The sequence below is a fragment of the Ceratotherium simum genome, chromosome 12, assembly GCF_057802395.1.
Source record: "Ceratotherium simum simum isolate JZ-2026a chromosome 12, ASM5780239v1, whole genome shotgun sequence".
Taxonomy (NCBI): domain Eukaryota; kingdom Metazoa; phylum Chordata; class Mammalia; order Perissodactyla; family Rhinocerotidae; genus Ceratotherium; species Ceratotherium simum.
Window position 1 is genome coordinate 33,154,511 of NC_141911.1, and position 18,045 is coordinate 33,172,555.

Genomic DNA, 18,045 nt, shown 5'->3' on the forward strand with positions numbered 1-18,045 from the left:
CTAAAATACAGAAAAATATATAGAAAACAAAAATTACTCATAATCTCACTAACCAGAGAACAGCACACAATATCAATAGATCCCAAAGAAACACAATTACCATTTTATAGATTTCCTAAAATCATTTTCTCTATTAGCAGAGATCCTGAACCCCCAGATTAGGTGAATTCCTTTCCTTCCCTTCAAATTAGCTTTGGAAAGAGCCCATAAAACGCTAGCATATCTCATTTAGCACTAAACTGTATAGTACTGATCCATTATAGGGCAGTACATCAAAAATATTTTTATATTTTAAACATACGTCTGTATCTAAGTATTGATATATCCCTATCTATCAAAATACTAAACAGTGTAACTGATAAATATATATGTATATATAGATATATATATGAACGACCAAAATGAATGCCATCTTATGTGCTCAGCTAATGAATGCTAAAAGGCTGCACTGTGCTCTTGTTTGAATGATGCCGGGCAATCTGTCTGATAACTCTGCTGAGGTTTCCTTTATTGCCATTGTATCATTTTCTGGCGAATACTTTTCACCCATTGAAGCTAAAAAAAAAGTGAGTCACAGTGCTGGACTTGGTAGATCCCAAGGAAAGGTATCATTCTGCAGCTTTTATGGTAGCCAGAAGAGTTTGTAAGGAAATGTTAAGGAAAACAAGATGATATCAACAGACAAGTAGAACTGAAGAATAATTTTAAGAGGGTACTTGGAAGAAAGCAGAGTTGAAGACCTACCATGACTTCAGAGGATGTGTAAAGCACAGGAAAAGGACCACTGATGTGCAATGGGAAGACCCCATCTCCACAGACTGAGCTATACCTACTCTGAAACATGCTCACTACTGGCTCTCCCATTTCCAGAACTGCAACACCCCCACAAAATTGAGTATGCATGTGATGGAAGAAATGTTAAACATGGGAACCTGTCCTTTACTTAAACCAAAACTCAAGAGCCTGTTAATATCTGAATCCATCTCCAAGTGAAGCCTACAGCAGGTCCATCTCAGCTCTCACTGTTCTAATCCTTGGATATGTTCACAAAACATGAAAATAACATGGAAAACTGATTTCTTGGCTTATTTCTTCTAGATTATGCTAACTGCAGCCCTAAGCTGGGCCTTTTAGTCATTCCTCATTTACCGGTTACTGAGAAGAATGCTGTTCTCTTCCTGAAATCTGTACCTATCATTAATAAAAAGGTTTCAAAATATTCAGAGGAGAATCTATCATTATACAACTTTTTAAGCACTTGAAACCAACACCAGTCTGAAGATCAACAGCTGAATATCAAGTATTTTTTACCAATTATTATATGTGAAAGATTAGGACAGTAGAGTCGATGATAACTTTTATGGCAGAAAGGTAAACATATTTTATATACTTCTAAAAACTCAAACACTGATTATAAATGGAATTCCACTTTGCAACTGTTAACGAAAAAGAGTTAGCAGAAACAAAAACCTTTCTATTTATCTCTCTTTAGGGTGACTTCATTTTAAAGTCTACCAAAAGATCTCAGAAGGTAAAAAATAAATTTACCTTATTTTCTTCTAGAAATTTCAACTTAATTGAAACATCATTGCGCATTTTATCATATTTTTCCTTATGTGCTTGGAACAGATGCTGTGATTGCTCAATCTTTGGCAGAGTGTTTGCATCACGTGGTCCTAGATTCAGTTCTTCCAAATCAGTGCGATAGGCATCATATTCAATCCTGGAAAGAAGAGAATAAGTGAAGCATACTACAAAAACAAAGTAAAATAAGTTCAGGAGGTTAGTGGGAAATACATAACAGTCTCATATTATACATTAATATATAATAATTCTCATACATATTTTATACCTCGTGCTTTTAAAATCATGTATTTCTTTAATACAAAGCTCTATTAATACAAGCATGATGGAAAAAAGCTGCTTCTTAACCTCATTAACTGTTCCTCCCAAAGCATAGTATTAACTGACAAGTAAAATTTCCTAAATTTAAAAACCAGTTAAAAAAAAGCAGATGTCCAAACCTAAAGCTAAAAAGATCAAGGGTAGCGATCAATCTCTCATGTGAACTAGTTAATACTAATAAGTCAAAGCAGGTGAGGATAGCAGACTTCAGAATGACATACTTAAATTAATGGTAAAAAGAAGTTACACGGAGGGTCAGTGGTCCTTATAGTCTAGGTCAGCAATGCACAACAGAAATAGATACTAGCCACATATGCAACTTAAAATTTTCTGGTAGTCACATTAAAATAAAAATTAATTTCACCTGTTTTTTTAACACTGTATTTTATTTTACCCAATACACCCAAAATATTATCACTGCAACATCTAATCAATATAAAAAAATTGTTAATGAACTATTTAACTGAGTCTTTAAAATCCATTGTGTATTTTATACTTCCATCACATCTCAATTCAGGCTAGCCACATTTCAAGCGCTCAACAGACACATGTAGCTGGTGGCTACCATACGGGACAGCACAACTCTACACGGATTTCTGTAACATTAGTATTCAGAATGTGATAATGACATGTATTATAGAGCACTTACCACCTTGTGTTCCCTGAGACGTCTCCCCCTAATATTCTCCCACCACTAACTGAAATAGTTACCCCACCACCATCACTCTATGATCCCACAGCACCTCAAAATACCCCTATCACAGCACCTGTGTAAGTACAGTACTACCTTGCTTATTAAATAGTGACTTATCCAGCAGTCTCAACTATTCAGCACTCAGCTAAGAAGAAGCAAAGTGACCTCTAATTTAGTCAAATCAACATCACAAGCTTATGCCCTAAAACTAAAAGCCTTTATTCATATATCTAAAATACAACTCCTATCTCCTATTCTGGGAATTAAGAACATTGTAAACAACATAAACTATATTGTATACGTGACTTGAGAAAGAATACATCAGTCCCTTACACTGAGCCTAATTTATTCTTAACTTAAACTGAATTTAACAAACTTGATCTTTCAGGGCCAAAAGAGGATCACTCATTCATTGATTGATACATTGATTCATTCAACAAATTATTAAGTGAGTAACTTTTACATTCCAGGCACTGTGCTAGAAACTAGAGCTATAAAGATGAACAGATAAAGTTATCTTCAAGAAGCTTGCAATCTAGAGGGAGAGAAGTTTTTAAACAACTACGACAAAATGAGATAATGGAAACTGCCATGAGGGAGGGAGGACAAGGTATAGTAGAAATCAAGAGAAACAATGACTGAGTTGGGTATCTGGAAAAGCATCTCAGAACAGAATTAAAACAATAGAATTAAGTTTTAAAGGATGGTAAAAGCTTATGAGATGGACTGGGGCAGGGAAATTGTAGAACATTACAGGAAGAAAATAGCAAGGACAAATACATAGATTTGTGAGATATCATGACACATTCGGAAAGTAATTCAGTATGTTAGAACCTGAAGTTCAAACATGATAATGAAAGGAATTAAAGTCAGACAGGTGACCAGGACTGAGATTAAGCAGGGCCTTACAGGCCATGCTAAAGGGATCAGATTTAATCCAGTAGGACAAGTGGTGGGAGCCATTGAAGAACTTTGATCTAGAAAGTGACACGTTCTATTTGTTCAACGACTAGAAAATAGAAAGATGACTCTAGTGGTAGTATAAGGAATGGAGGATGGACTGGAGAAGAAGATTAAGAAATAAGAAGCAGGGCCGGCCCCGTGGCTTGGCGGTTAAGTGTGTGCGCTCCGCTACTGGCGGCCCAGGTTCGGATCCCGGGCACGCACCGACGCACCGCTTCTCTGGCCATGCTGAGGCCGCGTCCCACATACAGCAACTAGAAGGATGTGCAACTATGACCTATAACTATCTACTGGGGCTTTAGGGGGAAAAAAAAAAAAAAGGAGGAGGATTGGCAATAGATATTAGCTCAGAGCCGGTCTTCCTCAGGAAAAAGAGGAGGATTAGCATGGATGTTAGCTCAGGGCTGATCTTCCTCACAAAAATAAATAAATAAATAAATAAGTTGCTTCCTTATAAAAAAAAAAAGAAATAAGAAGCAAGGAAATCACTTAGGAGACTATGGAAAAAAGAGAAATGAGTCACTGAATCAGGGCAATGGCAGTGGAGCTAAGGAGGAGACACATACTAAAGATTTAGGAGGCAAGACTGACTTGGTAACAATAACAAGTTAGTTAAATTCCATGGGTTCTACAGCCAAAGTGAATGACCACTCTGCCCTTCACTGTCTCTAACGTCTTGAGCTAGTTATTTTATCTCTTTCCGCTTCAGTTTTTCATCTATAAATGGGAATAATAATCTCCACAAAACTTCACATATATAAAGTACTTAGGACACCTGGTAATAACTAATATCTTTAAAGTGCTTATTATTATGGCCAAATTAGAAGAGGGACAGCCAGAAGCAAACATACTAAAAACAATAAGAAATGAAAGAGAAAAAAGTAGAACAAAAATAAATAGTAATATGTGGTGATTTAATGTGAAGACAAATATCCTTCAATACCCTTGGAGCACATTTCTAAAGAACAGTGATTAATTTAACACAATCAAAGTTATAATACTGACCTTATATCCCTTAATTTTTACATTCCGAGTTTGTAGATGGTATCAAAGTAAAACTTTCCATAAGAGCTTCTCTAACAGTGCTCATTACTAAGCAGGAAGAGAAGCACACTAAGTTTTCAAAATGCAACTCTTCACTTCAAGGTTGCCAATCTGAATTGAGTCCATATCAATAAAGTTAGTGATAGCTGGTTACTTTATGGCTTATGTAAAACTTCTAGAGAACAGGTGTCCACATCTGAAAAGTCTTGACCACAATTGACTCCCTTGTTGGTGCTGCTGTGGAGAAGTGTTGAATGGGCTGTTACAAGATTTTCTATACACAAAGCACCAGAGGGCTAGGAAATACTGGTACACAATGCATAATAGGGAGCATTAAAAAGCCACCCGGACATTTGCCTAAATTGCCACTTTTTGTGCTGATCAAGTAGCTGACCCTTGCCCTGAAAGTCAGTAAATTCTGGTCTTGACAGAGAAGAAAATTCAGCTACTGAGAAACTTTTAATCTGAGATTCTTTTGGAATGTTATCCCTCAGTAGCAATGGTTTAGTGTCTTCAGCTACTTCATAAATAGCACAGAAAAGTCAAACCCCAAACTAAGTTTAATGAATAAAAATCATACATTGTAATTTCAATAAAAAAGAATAAATTACGGGGTGAGGTCATTATTGTTGTTGGTTTTTAAAGTACACACTGAGGTTTCTAAAGGTTTCCTGATAACCAGCTACCAAGTACATATAACTTGATTTTGATAACCAGCTACCAAGTACATATAACTTGATTTATAATTTTGTTCAAAAGTTTCAAACAAATCTATATGTTGGATAAATCTTATATCATATTGTCTTTAAGTCAGATTTCTCATTATAAGATGTGAAAGTTATTTTTTATAATTAGATGTAAAAATTTGAGATTAATCCAGTTCAAGCTTGAGGCCTAGTGATCAAAAGTAAAAGGTAGGGAGCCCATGGATTCTCATTTTGCCTTTGAAATTGGCTCCAAGTGAGCAAACCATTTAATCTCTAGAGGCTTATTTTTCTCCTCTGCAGATTAAACATAAGATGTTTTGTGTATGAACAGTGATTTATCTAAGAAATTTGTCTTTCTTTAATATGGTTTAATATTTTAAAAAGCATGTTAGAAATAAAGGCTGAAGAAAAAGATATTACTAATTTATTTAGTAATAAATAAATTTATTAAGTAATAAATTTATTATTTATTTATAATAAATTTAATAGTAACTAAAATATATTTCAGGATAGGTGGACAATTACAAAGCAGAGAAACAGAAACTAGATTCACGAAGTTCTTAACTGGGAGGTGGTGGGGGTACTTTTGGAACAAAAGAATTTTAATCTTCAAAACCCACAAATATTAAAACAATCAGAAAAACTAAAAAAGAATGCTTATAATGATTAAAGAGATAAAAGGAAGAGTATTCATTATGAACAAATCAGGACATTACAAATAAGGAACAGACAGATTTGGAAAAAAACCAAATAAAATTTATAGAAATGAAAAATATACATAATGAATCCTTTGAACAATACAGACAAAGCCCAGGAATAGAGACTGGAGAACCAATTACTGGGAATGCTGTTAAAGGGGTGCCTATTGAAGGATATCTTACTGAGAGATTCCTTCAATGTTATTGAGGGATATCCTATTGATAGATTCCTTCTGTTTCTTTTTTTCTATCTTCAGATTTTAATACTATGGTAGTAAATAATTCAAACAATAAAGAAAAATAAAACACCGAGCCCAAAACCTAAATAAGGCACACAGCCCCATCTCTGCCCTTCTGCTACCCGACAACCACAGCTATTTGTCTTGACCTTTATTTCTAAGCCATTAAGAATCTCATATGTTAATACTAAACTGAAAAGAAGACACTTCTTTCACAACAAGCATCTCTTCTTGTAAAAAGATCAAAAGTTAACTTTCCAATTAATTGGGACTTTTACTTACATAAAATATAAGGAAATACATAAGAATAAGCACTCAATTGCAAAAAGACTACGTGAGTTTAGTTTTCAGAGGCATTTGTCATATCATTAAACTAGCGCAAGGGGCAAAAAAGTAAAGTTATACATCTAAAAGGTAAAGTTGGCACTTATCTTCAATTATGCTATAAAAAGTATAACAGAAAATAAGGATTATCAGTGTTTAGAGGAAAAACCTCAAAGGGGACTGGAATGAGTTGGGGAAAAAATGGGGCCTAGAATCAAAAGTTGAAAAATGCTACTTTGGGTCTGCTACTTTTTACCCATTTATAAGTATTTATTAATATGTACTCCGTTTACCTAATGGGATGCTCATGAGATAGGGAAATCATATGTATGTGTTTGCGTGTTTGTGCGTGTGTATAAAATGTATGAAAACACTACATTACTAACAGCTATGAAAATATCAGGCAAATATTTTTAATTTAAGTAAAAGGTAAAATTTAAAAGAGTTCAAAGGCTGGTGATAATCTGGATAAACAGAAGATCAGGGAGTTGGTATCCACAACATAAACATAATCATGGAGGCAGAAATGAGCTTATATAGTCAAGAGAAATTGAAGCTATAAGTCCAGCAGTTGTGGAAGCAGTGGTAATAAGGGCGAAAAGGTAGGTTTAGGCAAGATTATAGAGGGCATCTAGTATCTGCCTGGTAGAACACAAGGCCATGTCCTCTTCTAAGGAAGCTGGTGCTGGGAGATCCTCTACCTCCCTATTCCCTAGCAGGCAGAGTTTGGGTACATGACCAAGGCTCAATCGGACACTCTCTCAGGGCAATGAAGCAAAGGATTCAGGGGCCTTTTGGAAACTATTTATGGTAGCCGTGGCAGCATCAGGTACCTGAGGTACCCAGCATAAGGGCCCTAAATAGATTCTTCTGAGGCATTATCTTGGCTTTGGTTCTTGCCTGTTTCTAGAATCTGTTCTTCTGCCTTTCTGCTAGTTCTGTGGGCTATCCTATAACCTTCTAATACATTCAATCTTTTCTGTCCATATTAGCCCAGAGTTGGTTTCTCTTGTTTGCAACCAAAAACCTTAACTAAATCACGTACCGTCTGTAAAACAGACAATATACTGGAAATTTATACCTACCTGGCACTTTCATACTGTTTCACAGTCATTAATGTATCTTCAATTGTTTTATTCACCAAAGTGTTCACACTAGCGATGAAAAAATTAATGGCTCCAAGAAGAGTCTCTCCATTTTTAGCCAGCAGCTTCTGGGTATCTGCATTATAGCCAAATTCTTCCTAAAACAAAAAAGTCACCTTAACTTATCCAGAAATAAATTAGTAAAGGTGACTAAAAAAAATCTCAAACACATCACTATTGGGAAAATATATGATTTAGAAATCTACCTAAAGAAGTTTTTTCTTTCAATGTTTAAATAAATAGGAATCTAAATCACAACTAGCTACATAATTACTGAAAAAGTCTAGTAAACCAAAATTGTCATCAGCTCAGATGCATAGCTAAAATCAAATAATTTTAAAGTTAAACTATTTTGTAGTAGAAAGAATATTTTCATTTCTACATTTTGTTTCTATTATATTGTAAGCACAGCTGTTAAGAAGAAAAATATAGCAGATTATTAATCAGAGAAACTATAACTTTCACCACCAAATTAGGTAACAATTGGCTAAAACTTTCAGACATAAAATAGATTGCAATTTTTGTGTTTTGACTAAATCTCCTCAAAGTATAAATATTAACAACACACATCTCTGTAAATTTAGTGACCAGCTGACTCCCAAGTTCAGGTCTGTCAAGGCACACAGCTGAGGAAGGATCACTCAACACCAAGTTTTAGTTCATTCTCTCTGAATAAACTGAGTCTTGGCTTAGCAAACATTACACTAAGACTCCTTTAGATGTGGCAAGAACTCTCAATTTTCAGCAGCAAAAGCTTTCCAGTCTAAGTTTGATTAATTAACAGATTATCAGGAACACATGTGACCAAATAAAAAGTTTGATCATATCTTATTGTAAGATGTACCATTCAATTTGAGAATTCTGAGGTTTGTTATAAAACACTCTTCAATTTCAACTGAAAAAAAAAATAGTGTAATATTAAATTAACTAGAATCTTAGAAGATGCTAATTTAATGCTAGCACTATAGTTAAAATTAAATTTCTAGGCGATAAAATACTCAATAATTAATAAACAGGAGGAGAGTAAAATTATCTTTGTTGTGTTAAAAGCATTTTCCTTTTAAGAAAGGTCTATATAACTCTTTACTCTGGATTCAGTCTTCAAAATTTTAAAGACCTTGATTTGCAAATATTGGTAGATATAGGATTACATAAAAGGAATATCAATCAATGTATGTAAAAACTAAATGAAAGGCAGGACAGCTGAAGAATCTGGCACCAAGTTTTTACAAGCTAAGATATGTACTGAAGACTAAATAAATGTTACTAGAAATGGAATAATATAGGAGAAAACATTTTTTACAACTTTTAGAAGAAGTTCACATACCATATTACAACTGTACTTATCAATGAATATCTTTGATATTCATTGAGAGGTAACACAAAAAAATCAACAAACAAGAGGAAGAAAAATATGAAAGTTGGATTGGATATAAATATCATAGTTCATAAAAAGGAAACTTTTTCTACTCACTGTATAACAAAGTATCTATCATTACATCATACCCCTGTAACATTGTTCATTTCTAAAAGTTCTCAATATGCATGATTCCACATTATTAACTCTGAAAATGCCACGAGTCCTAATTTAACCACAGGGATATCTACACAACCTTGACGGCTGCTCTTTTACCAAAAACAAACAAAATAACTAGTGTATAGTAAGATGAAATGCAGCAGATTAAAATGTTACATAGCAGAATTGGGAATTCTGCATTTACAGATGAGATAAATAGGCCTAAATTCAAAGCAGACAGGAAGAGTAAACTGACACAGTTCTGACTCATAAATGGAAATCTCACCTATAACTTGGTGAAGAAAATGTGTATAAAACCTAAGATTTTAATCTATAATTTGAAAACTTAACTGGCTAGAATAAAAAAGCTTTTTTCATAGTAAGGTCCAAGAGAGATAATAGTGAAAGATATAAAGCCATCAGGACACTAGAAAGAAAGGAATATACATATGTATATGCATTATAAATAAATACATAAATAATTAAATATGCTTTTTTGAAGGAAGTGAAATTAAGATAAAACATGACTCCTGAAGTTTATTTAGTTTATAAGTCATTTTAGTATTCTCAGTTGGGCAGGAGCACTTTACATATTATTATAAATTCCCTTAGCAATTACTTACAAATAGACTAAACATAAAATAACCAAAGGGTATATACATCAAGAACAGGGCTGTAGGTCTAATCTGCCACTGAAGAAGGAAGGCCAATACAATTCCTTGATCTAAAAATTTGCTTGCTTTATATATAGAGAAAATAAACTTTGAAAACATTTGAATTTCTTTTATTCTCTTTAGCAGCTCAGACATCATTCATAACACTTACCAGATGTAAATGATTACTGTTTCCTATTCAATTTATACATTAGGACCAAATAACAGAAGCATCTGATTGAATCTAAAACATCAAGTTTTAGTAATATAAATTATTACCTAATTAATAACAAATGGGTTATTTTAAAAAATAATACAGAGAGGTCAAAAACTAGAATAGCAAGTACTAATTGATAATTGACAATAATATGGATTGTGTGAAGTTCTCTAATCTTGACGTAGACGTTACCCTCTAAACTGAGAAAATACAATTTAAAGAAGTGCCATGGTATAACAGAAGGCATATGAGAAAATGATAAAAGTCTAAGTTTGGGAATTCAAGCAGTTTCAAAATTCATATCTTGAGTCTGCCACTGACTGCACTTGCGTCTTTCGTCAATAATTCAAATTCCTTGTGCCTCAATTTCCTTACTAATAAAATGAAGATAATTCCCTTACAAGCTTGATAGGAAGTGCCATGAGATAACCTGTATAAAGTTTCTGACAGCTGACAGGCATTCATTAAAAGATCATTTCCCATTCCTTTCAGGAGATTTGTTTTTTTTTTTTTTGTGAGGAAGATCAGCCCTGAGCTAACATCCATTGCCAATCCTTCTCTTTTTGCTGAGGAAGACTGGCCCTGGGCTAACATCCGTGCCCATCTTCCTCTACTTCATAAGGGACGCTGCCACAACATGGCTTAATAAGTGGTGTATCAGTCCACGCCCGAGATCCGAACCTGTGAACCCCAGGCTGCTGAAGCGGAGCATGTGAACTTAACCACTACACTACCAGGCCGGCCCTGAGATTTGCTTTCTTTAACTGCTGGATATTGGTTGTTTTTCTAGAAAACGAAGGAATCGGACTAATCTTTAAACTCTTCCTCAACTCCCAAATGCCACAATTCCAACAACAGGTATCACAATCATCATAATTTATTCAGTGCCACTATGTGCCAGGCCTTTTGCTAAGTATTTTTTGTGGATCTCAGTTAATATGGCATAAGGTGAGAGGAAGTGGACACCAGCTCTTCACCAAGGCACTCTAGAACTCTTCCTAAAAAAAAAAATCAACAGGCAAAGAAGGGAATTATTTTGCTGGCTGGTGTGATTAATCCTTATTACCAGGGAGAAACTGGACTGCTACTCTGCAATGGAGGTAAGGAAGAGTATGCATGCAATATACATAACCCCTTAGGGTGTCTCTTAGTACCACCATGCCCTATGATTAATATCAATGGAAAACTACAACAACCCATTTCACACAGGGCTGCTAATGACACGGACCCTTTAGGAATGAGGGTTTGGGTTACCCCACCAGGCAAAGAACCACAACAGGCTGAGATGCTAGCTGAGGGCAAATGCAATATGGAATGGGTAGTGGAAGAAGCTATGACCATGTGGCCATTTATAGAAATGAGGACTATAATTGTTGAGTATTTTTTCCTTATTTTGTTATAAATGTGTGTGTGTGTGTGTGTGTGTGTGTGTGTGTGTGTGTAAAGCAAGTACCCTAGTCTTCTTCCCTCTCTTATCCCCTTATCACATAACATAAGATATATTAACTTTACATCATAGTATTTTAAGTTACAGGATATCAAGAAAAAAAGTGAATATCACCCCAGGTCTTTGCATCTTCTTCCAGGGAACGGGTTAGTGTCTCTTTGATAGTATGCAGGAATAGTTGTATCATGTTAGGTGGAAGTAAGACTTTGTTATTGTCTTTATTTGGAGATAACTGTATGGTTTAAGGAGATGTTTATAAGAGCTGCTAAAATGACAAACGGTGGACTGTGATGGTTAATTTTGTGTGTCAACTTGATTAGACTATAGTGTTCATTTGATCAAATACCAGTCTAGATGTTGCTATGAAGGTACAAATGTTGTTGATGTGAATAACATTTATAATGATAAAGACTGTAGACGTGATTTAAAGTTGACTCTAAGGAGATTATCTTCCATAATGTAGGTGGGCCTCATCTAATTAGCTGAAGGCCTTAAGAGCAAAAGTTTGAGGTTTTACGGAAAAGAAGGAATTCTGCTGTACGACAGAAATTCTGCCTGAGTTTCTAGTCTGCTGGCCTACCCTACAGATTTCAGGCTTGCCAATCACCACAGCTGTATGAGCCAATTCTGTAAAATAAATCTCTTTATATGTGGGTATGTGTGTATTATGCACATATCTCCTACTGGTTCTATTTCTCTCAAAAATCCTCACTGGTACAAACACATCCATCCTGTAAATACTGATTCCAGATTTCAAATACCTCTCCAATAGGATCTAGTTTACCTTATTTTTACATTTATAAACACCAATTAGAATGTTCAATTCAATGAATTTTTTCATTTCTACATTATCTATTTCCTTCAAATCACTTTCGTATACACACTTGTCTTCAGCATTTGTTCACTAACGAATCATATCAGGTACATTTTGGTGCATAAACATCAAAGAAGAATATAGTACATCTTTTTAGCAAGATAAGATGGTCCAGCTTCTTGTCGAAAAATGTTGCATGATGGAGTCATTCCTGTTGAACGAAAATACCTATGATGGTTAATTTTATGTGACAACTTGGCTGGGCCATGGTATCCAGATATTTGGTCAAACATTATTCTGAATGTTTCTGTGAAGCTGTTTTTTTGGATGAGATTAATATTTAAACTGGTGGACTTGAGTAAACCAGATTATCCTCTATAATGTGGGTGGGTCTCATCCAAACAGTTCAAGACCTGAATAGAACAAAGACTGACCTCCCCTGAGCAAAAAGGAATTCTGCTAGCAGACTGCCTTTGGACTCCTATTGCATCTCCTCCCTGGATCTCCAGCCTGCCACCCTACCCTGCAGATTTTGGATGTACTGAGCCTCCACAATCACATAAACCAATTTCTTAAAATAAATCTCTATATATTTACACATCTTGTTCGTTCTGTTTCTCTGGAGAATCTTGATTAATACAATACCATATTTCCTTTTTGTCCTTAAAAATACATTGTTATTCATCAACACTTTTTATTTATTTGATTGAGGTAAAATTGGTATATCATTGACTTTTGAATTGAAGAAAATTCATCTAGGATATCACCATTGGAAGACTCATGGCCTGAAGTTTTACTTATATTATCAATTTCACCATCATTGTTAAGAGTCAATACTGCTGTCTCTTTATAGTCATCTTCTGATTTGTCTAATAATTATGAAATGTCTTCCTCTGGTAGTGTCTTCTCTTTGCCATTATGGGCAGAAAATGAAGAATTCTAAATTCTCAACTGTACTGCATGAACATTAAAAAAAAAACACTACAGAAATGGTGACTCCAGATTTCGTTTTGGCAACACAAACAAACAAAAAGTATTTATCTCACTATTGTAGCATTCTTCTAGGCAATGCTATCATTCTTTTGTTTTCTTATTATCTTAGTCATTTTTAACATGATTGGAAATAACTGATGAGTAATTATGAAATAATTCCTAAGATGATGAAACAGCAAAACACTTTTAAGATATAAGAAATAAGGTCATTAAGATCCCACACTGTGTCTTTAGTTTCAAATGGATCCATATAGTAGTTGCAAGATAAAAAGTTCTATTCTGTTAAAAAAAAATGTAAATTTTCTAATTGGAAGATCTTTAAGAAAGAGTAAGTCATGAAATATCAATCCCTACAGTTAGAAATGCTCAAACAAGAAACTCAAAAATTAAAACTGGGTCCAATGGACTTGAATACTGAGGATTAACCTCTCAGTTCTGTACAAAAAGGATTTCACATCTACAAAAGAAAGATGACAAAAGTACTTACTAAGATGAAGCATTAGATGAGCTAATACATATATAAACCATTTAGAATAGTATCTGGCATATAGCAAGCCCCCAATCTGTGTTAACTATTATAATTAATAGTGTCTACTAAGTGTAGCATCACTGATAACATTGCTGCAACACTTCCCCAGACCCTATACCCTGGCTACCTCTTTCCATACTGTGGGGATTTTTCTCTGTGTCACAGACCCTCTAAAGACTCCACTTAAAGATATAGTAAGAGATCATGAAGAAACATAAGACAGGCCTGGATATAAATTCCAGTTCTACCTTTTATTTGTTTTGTGATCTTATAAAAATTACCTAACCTCTCTTTGGCCTCAGTTTCCTCATCTATAAAATGGGGATAACATTTCTTGCAGTGTTGTTAGATAAATTACATGATATAATGGTTATAAAGCACCCAGTCCATTACAGTGAAATGGTGGACACTCAATAATTGCAGCTGTTATGATTATTTAGCTTCTCAGTATTAAACTAGTTCTTCTTTTATTTATCTAATGACTCAGAATTGAATCTCAGTATTTTTCCCTATTATGATATATACTGCCATTTCCAGCCAAACTTTCTTTGTCCAAGATTCTAGATATTATCAAACGATTTATGGCTCTAAGTTATCCAACTCTTTAAGTTAGAAGTCTGTAGGCAGGGATTTCTGCACCTTTTGGCTCCAAGTGAGGAAAAAAAGAAGACATAAAAGGAGTCACATAAGATACCACAAGAAATTCTTAGGAATGCTTTGCTGAATACTCATAGAGATAGATGCAGGAAAATAATATCATTCTAAAATTCATAATTTATATCGATTTCAGTAAAAGTATGTCACAAATCCAGTCAAGCAAGTTACTATTTGTTCAAGACACTTGGAGACCAGGTAAGAGATTTTCATTAGGTGCCAAAATTTACTTTTTACCCATGCCCAACTATACACCCAGCTATGATTCTTTCCAGGCTCAGGCAGGCTGAGTACTCTCTTTTTCCTTTCCTTTAACCAAGTTCCCTTCCCCTGAAACCCCACCTGACATCTCCTCTAGGGTACAACTGGATCACTATATTGACAGAAGTCAGTGGGCCTTCTTAAAAATTACACGAAATATCTTAAAAGAACCCCTCAAGATTCCAATTTTATTAAGAGTTCAGCAAATCAGAAATGTATAAATTACGTCTTAAAACATGCCTATTGCCGTTCTCCTCCCTCTCATCCCCCAAATAGTTACTTAAAATAATCTTACATGGAGTTCTAGTGATTTCAAACTCAAGTCAGCAAATGCATCTCCAAGTTGCCTTTGGGTATGCACCATCTGGAAAAGCTGGGTCGACAATGTCTGAGCCAGTCTTAGAATATTTTCATATTTTTTCTTGTTATCTCTTAATATATCAATCTGAGCTTCAAGTTCAAGGTCCACAGTTCTTGATCCACGGCCTAGCTTCTCAGAAATAATTTGTCGAGTGCACTAAAAGGGGAAAGACACACTTTGTTTAGGGGGAAAAAAAAGAACAAAAGAAAAAAAGTAATATAGCAATCTAAAGTCAAATTGCTAGAACACATAGCATACATCATTTTTGGATTCAAATAAGCTAACCTAACAAATTAAAACTGTCAGCCCTTTTCGAAGTTCACCAGGACTCAGTAAATTTATCAGACAAGTCTATTAACTATTACTAACCAGAGGAAGTTATAAGACTAGTAGCTAATTTATATACTGTCAGATGAGCTCTCTCACATAACCATATTTCAAGTTTAGTGCACTTGGGTAGATTATTTAAAACAATTGAGATACTTGACATTGATTTAAGAACAATATTGGATTGTTAATGTAGGAATAATAAGAATACCAAAATTCAACTCTCCTATTGGTTTCAAATGCTTTTTTTCCTTCTATCTTCCCCTTAAATAGCTGTGTGTATGTGTGTGAGTAGGAGGAATAAAGGAAAGGAAGGAAGGAGAAAGACGAAAGAACAGAGGGTGGGCAAGTGGGGAGAGATAGGAGGAGGAGTGGAGAAAGTAAGAGAGGGAGGGAGGGAGGAAGAGAAAGAAGTAGAGATTGGAGGCCTGAATTTTTCTTTTACTTTTGCCCAGATAGAATAGTATTAAATTATGTTACTCTACTCGGCCCCAAAAATAATGATACAGGAACTTATAATTTTTTAAAAGTACCTAATTTCAGAACACATGGAAATAAGTTTTCTAGTAATTTTTGTTAGAAATAAAAAATTATAAGCAACTTCACTACTCAATAATACATTTTGAGAGTAACCATGAAGAGCATTAACATACTCCTCATCTTTTAAGGTTAACAAAAATATTCTAAAAAAGTAGTAAGTACTATACTTTTTAAAATTTGAGAACTTGCTCTTTTATCATGTCTCTCAAAGTTTATTATAGAATTAATATTTGTTGTAAAAATTAAAATAGTGAATGAAATAAAAGGTGAATTTCCTCTTCCTTCCTTTAATCCCACTAAATCGCAGAAAACTACTATTAACAGTTTGATGGGTAGCCTAGATGCTCCTTTAAACCTATGTAATCACATATACAGTATTTTTAAAGTCAACATGAGACCATGCTATGCTATACATAATATCCTGAACATTTCTTTTTTATGAATAAATATCTTGAGACTTTTCCTTGTCAGTACACGTAAACCTATATTTATCCTTTTAATGTTAGCATATATGTTACTCATATTTTTCTATTTAAAATTGCAACAAATTCCCTTATACATTCTCCATTCTTATCAATTAAGGATCTTTATGAATAAACATTTTTTACAAAGGAGTTCTTTTTTAAAAAAGTAGAGAAATTATCTATATAGAAAATGATAGGAAAGGTGAGAGACCAAACTCACAGAAGGGTGGTAAAATTATTGCTATGGAAAACATATAAACACTCCTGGGAGATGAAAATCACATCAAGAGAACAGTTTAACTGCAGACTTCGTGATTTTAATGAGAGAAACATCAGCAAGAAATAATATCTGAAATGGTAACAACATAAAGGAGATATACCACTCATTCCCACTTTTCATCCACACCAGGATTTTCCCTGTGCAACACTATCAGAGACATTTACTCTATTCTCGAGGCAAAGCGTGTGGTACCTTCCATAGCAACCAAGATATAACAGTTTTTTGAAAGTCAAGAAGCCAGAATTCATTGAAGGAGCTTGGTAGACTGGGCAAAATGAAAGAAACGTCTTCTGTGTTGTCTGAGTGGTCATTTTTTCACAGAAATAACAGTTACAAGCAGACAGTAGGGTCAAAGGTTTAATGAGGAAACGTTTTTTGTTTCCAGGAAGCTAAGACAGTGGGAAGAGTAAGGCAATAGTGATTATGAGGCATATTAAGATTAATATGGACACTTGAAACAAGTTTTGAAACTGAATTTACAAAGCTTATATTTCAATACAGATATCTATACACTCCTAAGGAAAATCTAAGTAATCTGGAAGTGAGAGTACTATACATAGCCTAAATGGAGCTTTGTAAAGAAAGTTGTAGTGAGAAAATACAAAGTTGCTCATCATTTCCCCACTCACCAGGTTCCCAGAGCAAGTTTCTCACATAATCACTAAAAAGCAGATTTTTATTTAAATTGCTTCCTAGCATATACTGAAATTAAAATGCAAAATTGGAGACCGGTATATATTACGAAGCAAGTTTAAAATAGACAAGAATTAAGAATCTCAGTTCTCTACTCTTCAAAGTCCCTGAAAATGCAGATGACTTACAATGAGCTGGTGGTCCTATTCAGTTTTCCATACTTATAAATTAAGAATTCATTTTGAAGATAATAGGACAAATGGAGCAAAGTTAAAGGAGTAGGAAGAAGCAAAAGTAAATTAGTGCTCTATGTAGATCTGCTACTTGGGGGAGGGTGGATAAAATAAAGTAATAAACAGTGCACAAAATACCATGAATCACCATCATACAGGTCATGAATTTATGAGACAGTCACTGTGTACTCTGAGTATTTAAATAGCACTAAGAGCTTTTTCTATGATGCCAAAAAATGAATAAAAACATTTAAGTACAAGGAAAAGAATAATTTCATGGCAACAAGTGATAGATATAAAAAGACTCATTAAGGGTCAAGTATAGGGAAAAAGGGAGCATAAAAGCAAATATTAGAAACTTAACAGGGGAAATAGGTCAACCAGTAAATGAATAAGGCAATATG

At 34.3% G+C, this 18,045-nt stretch overlaps 1 protein-coding gene across 10 annotated transcripts in view; it reads right to left on the reverse strand.

Annotated features, from left to right (window-relative positions):
* The window catches only part of ARFIP1 (ARF interacting protein 1), a 127,781-nt gene that overhangs the window by 31,871 nt on the left and 77,865 nt on the right, over positions 1-18,045 (reverse strand). For all 10 annotated transcript variants that reach the window (XM_087437527.1, XM_087437531.1, XM_087437526.1 and 7 more), the window contains 3 exons: positions 15,099-15,320; positions 7,660-7,817; positions 1,549-1,723 (listed from right to left, as the gene is read on the reverse strand). In XM_087437527.1, the coding sequence (XP_087293653.1) occupies positions 1,549-1,723; positions 7,660-7,817; positions 15,099-15,320 (555 nt within the window). The remainder of the gene's footprint in view (positions 1-1,548; positions 1,724-7,659; positions 7,818-15,098; positions 15,321-18,045) is intronic.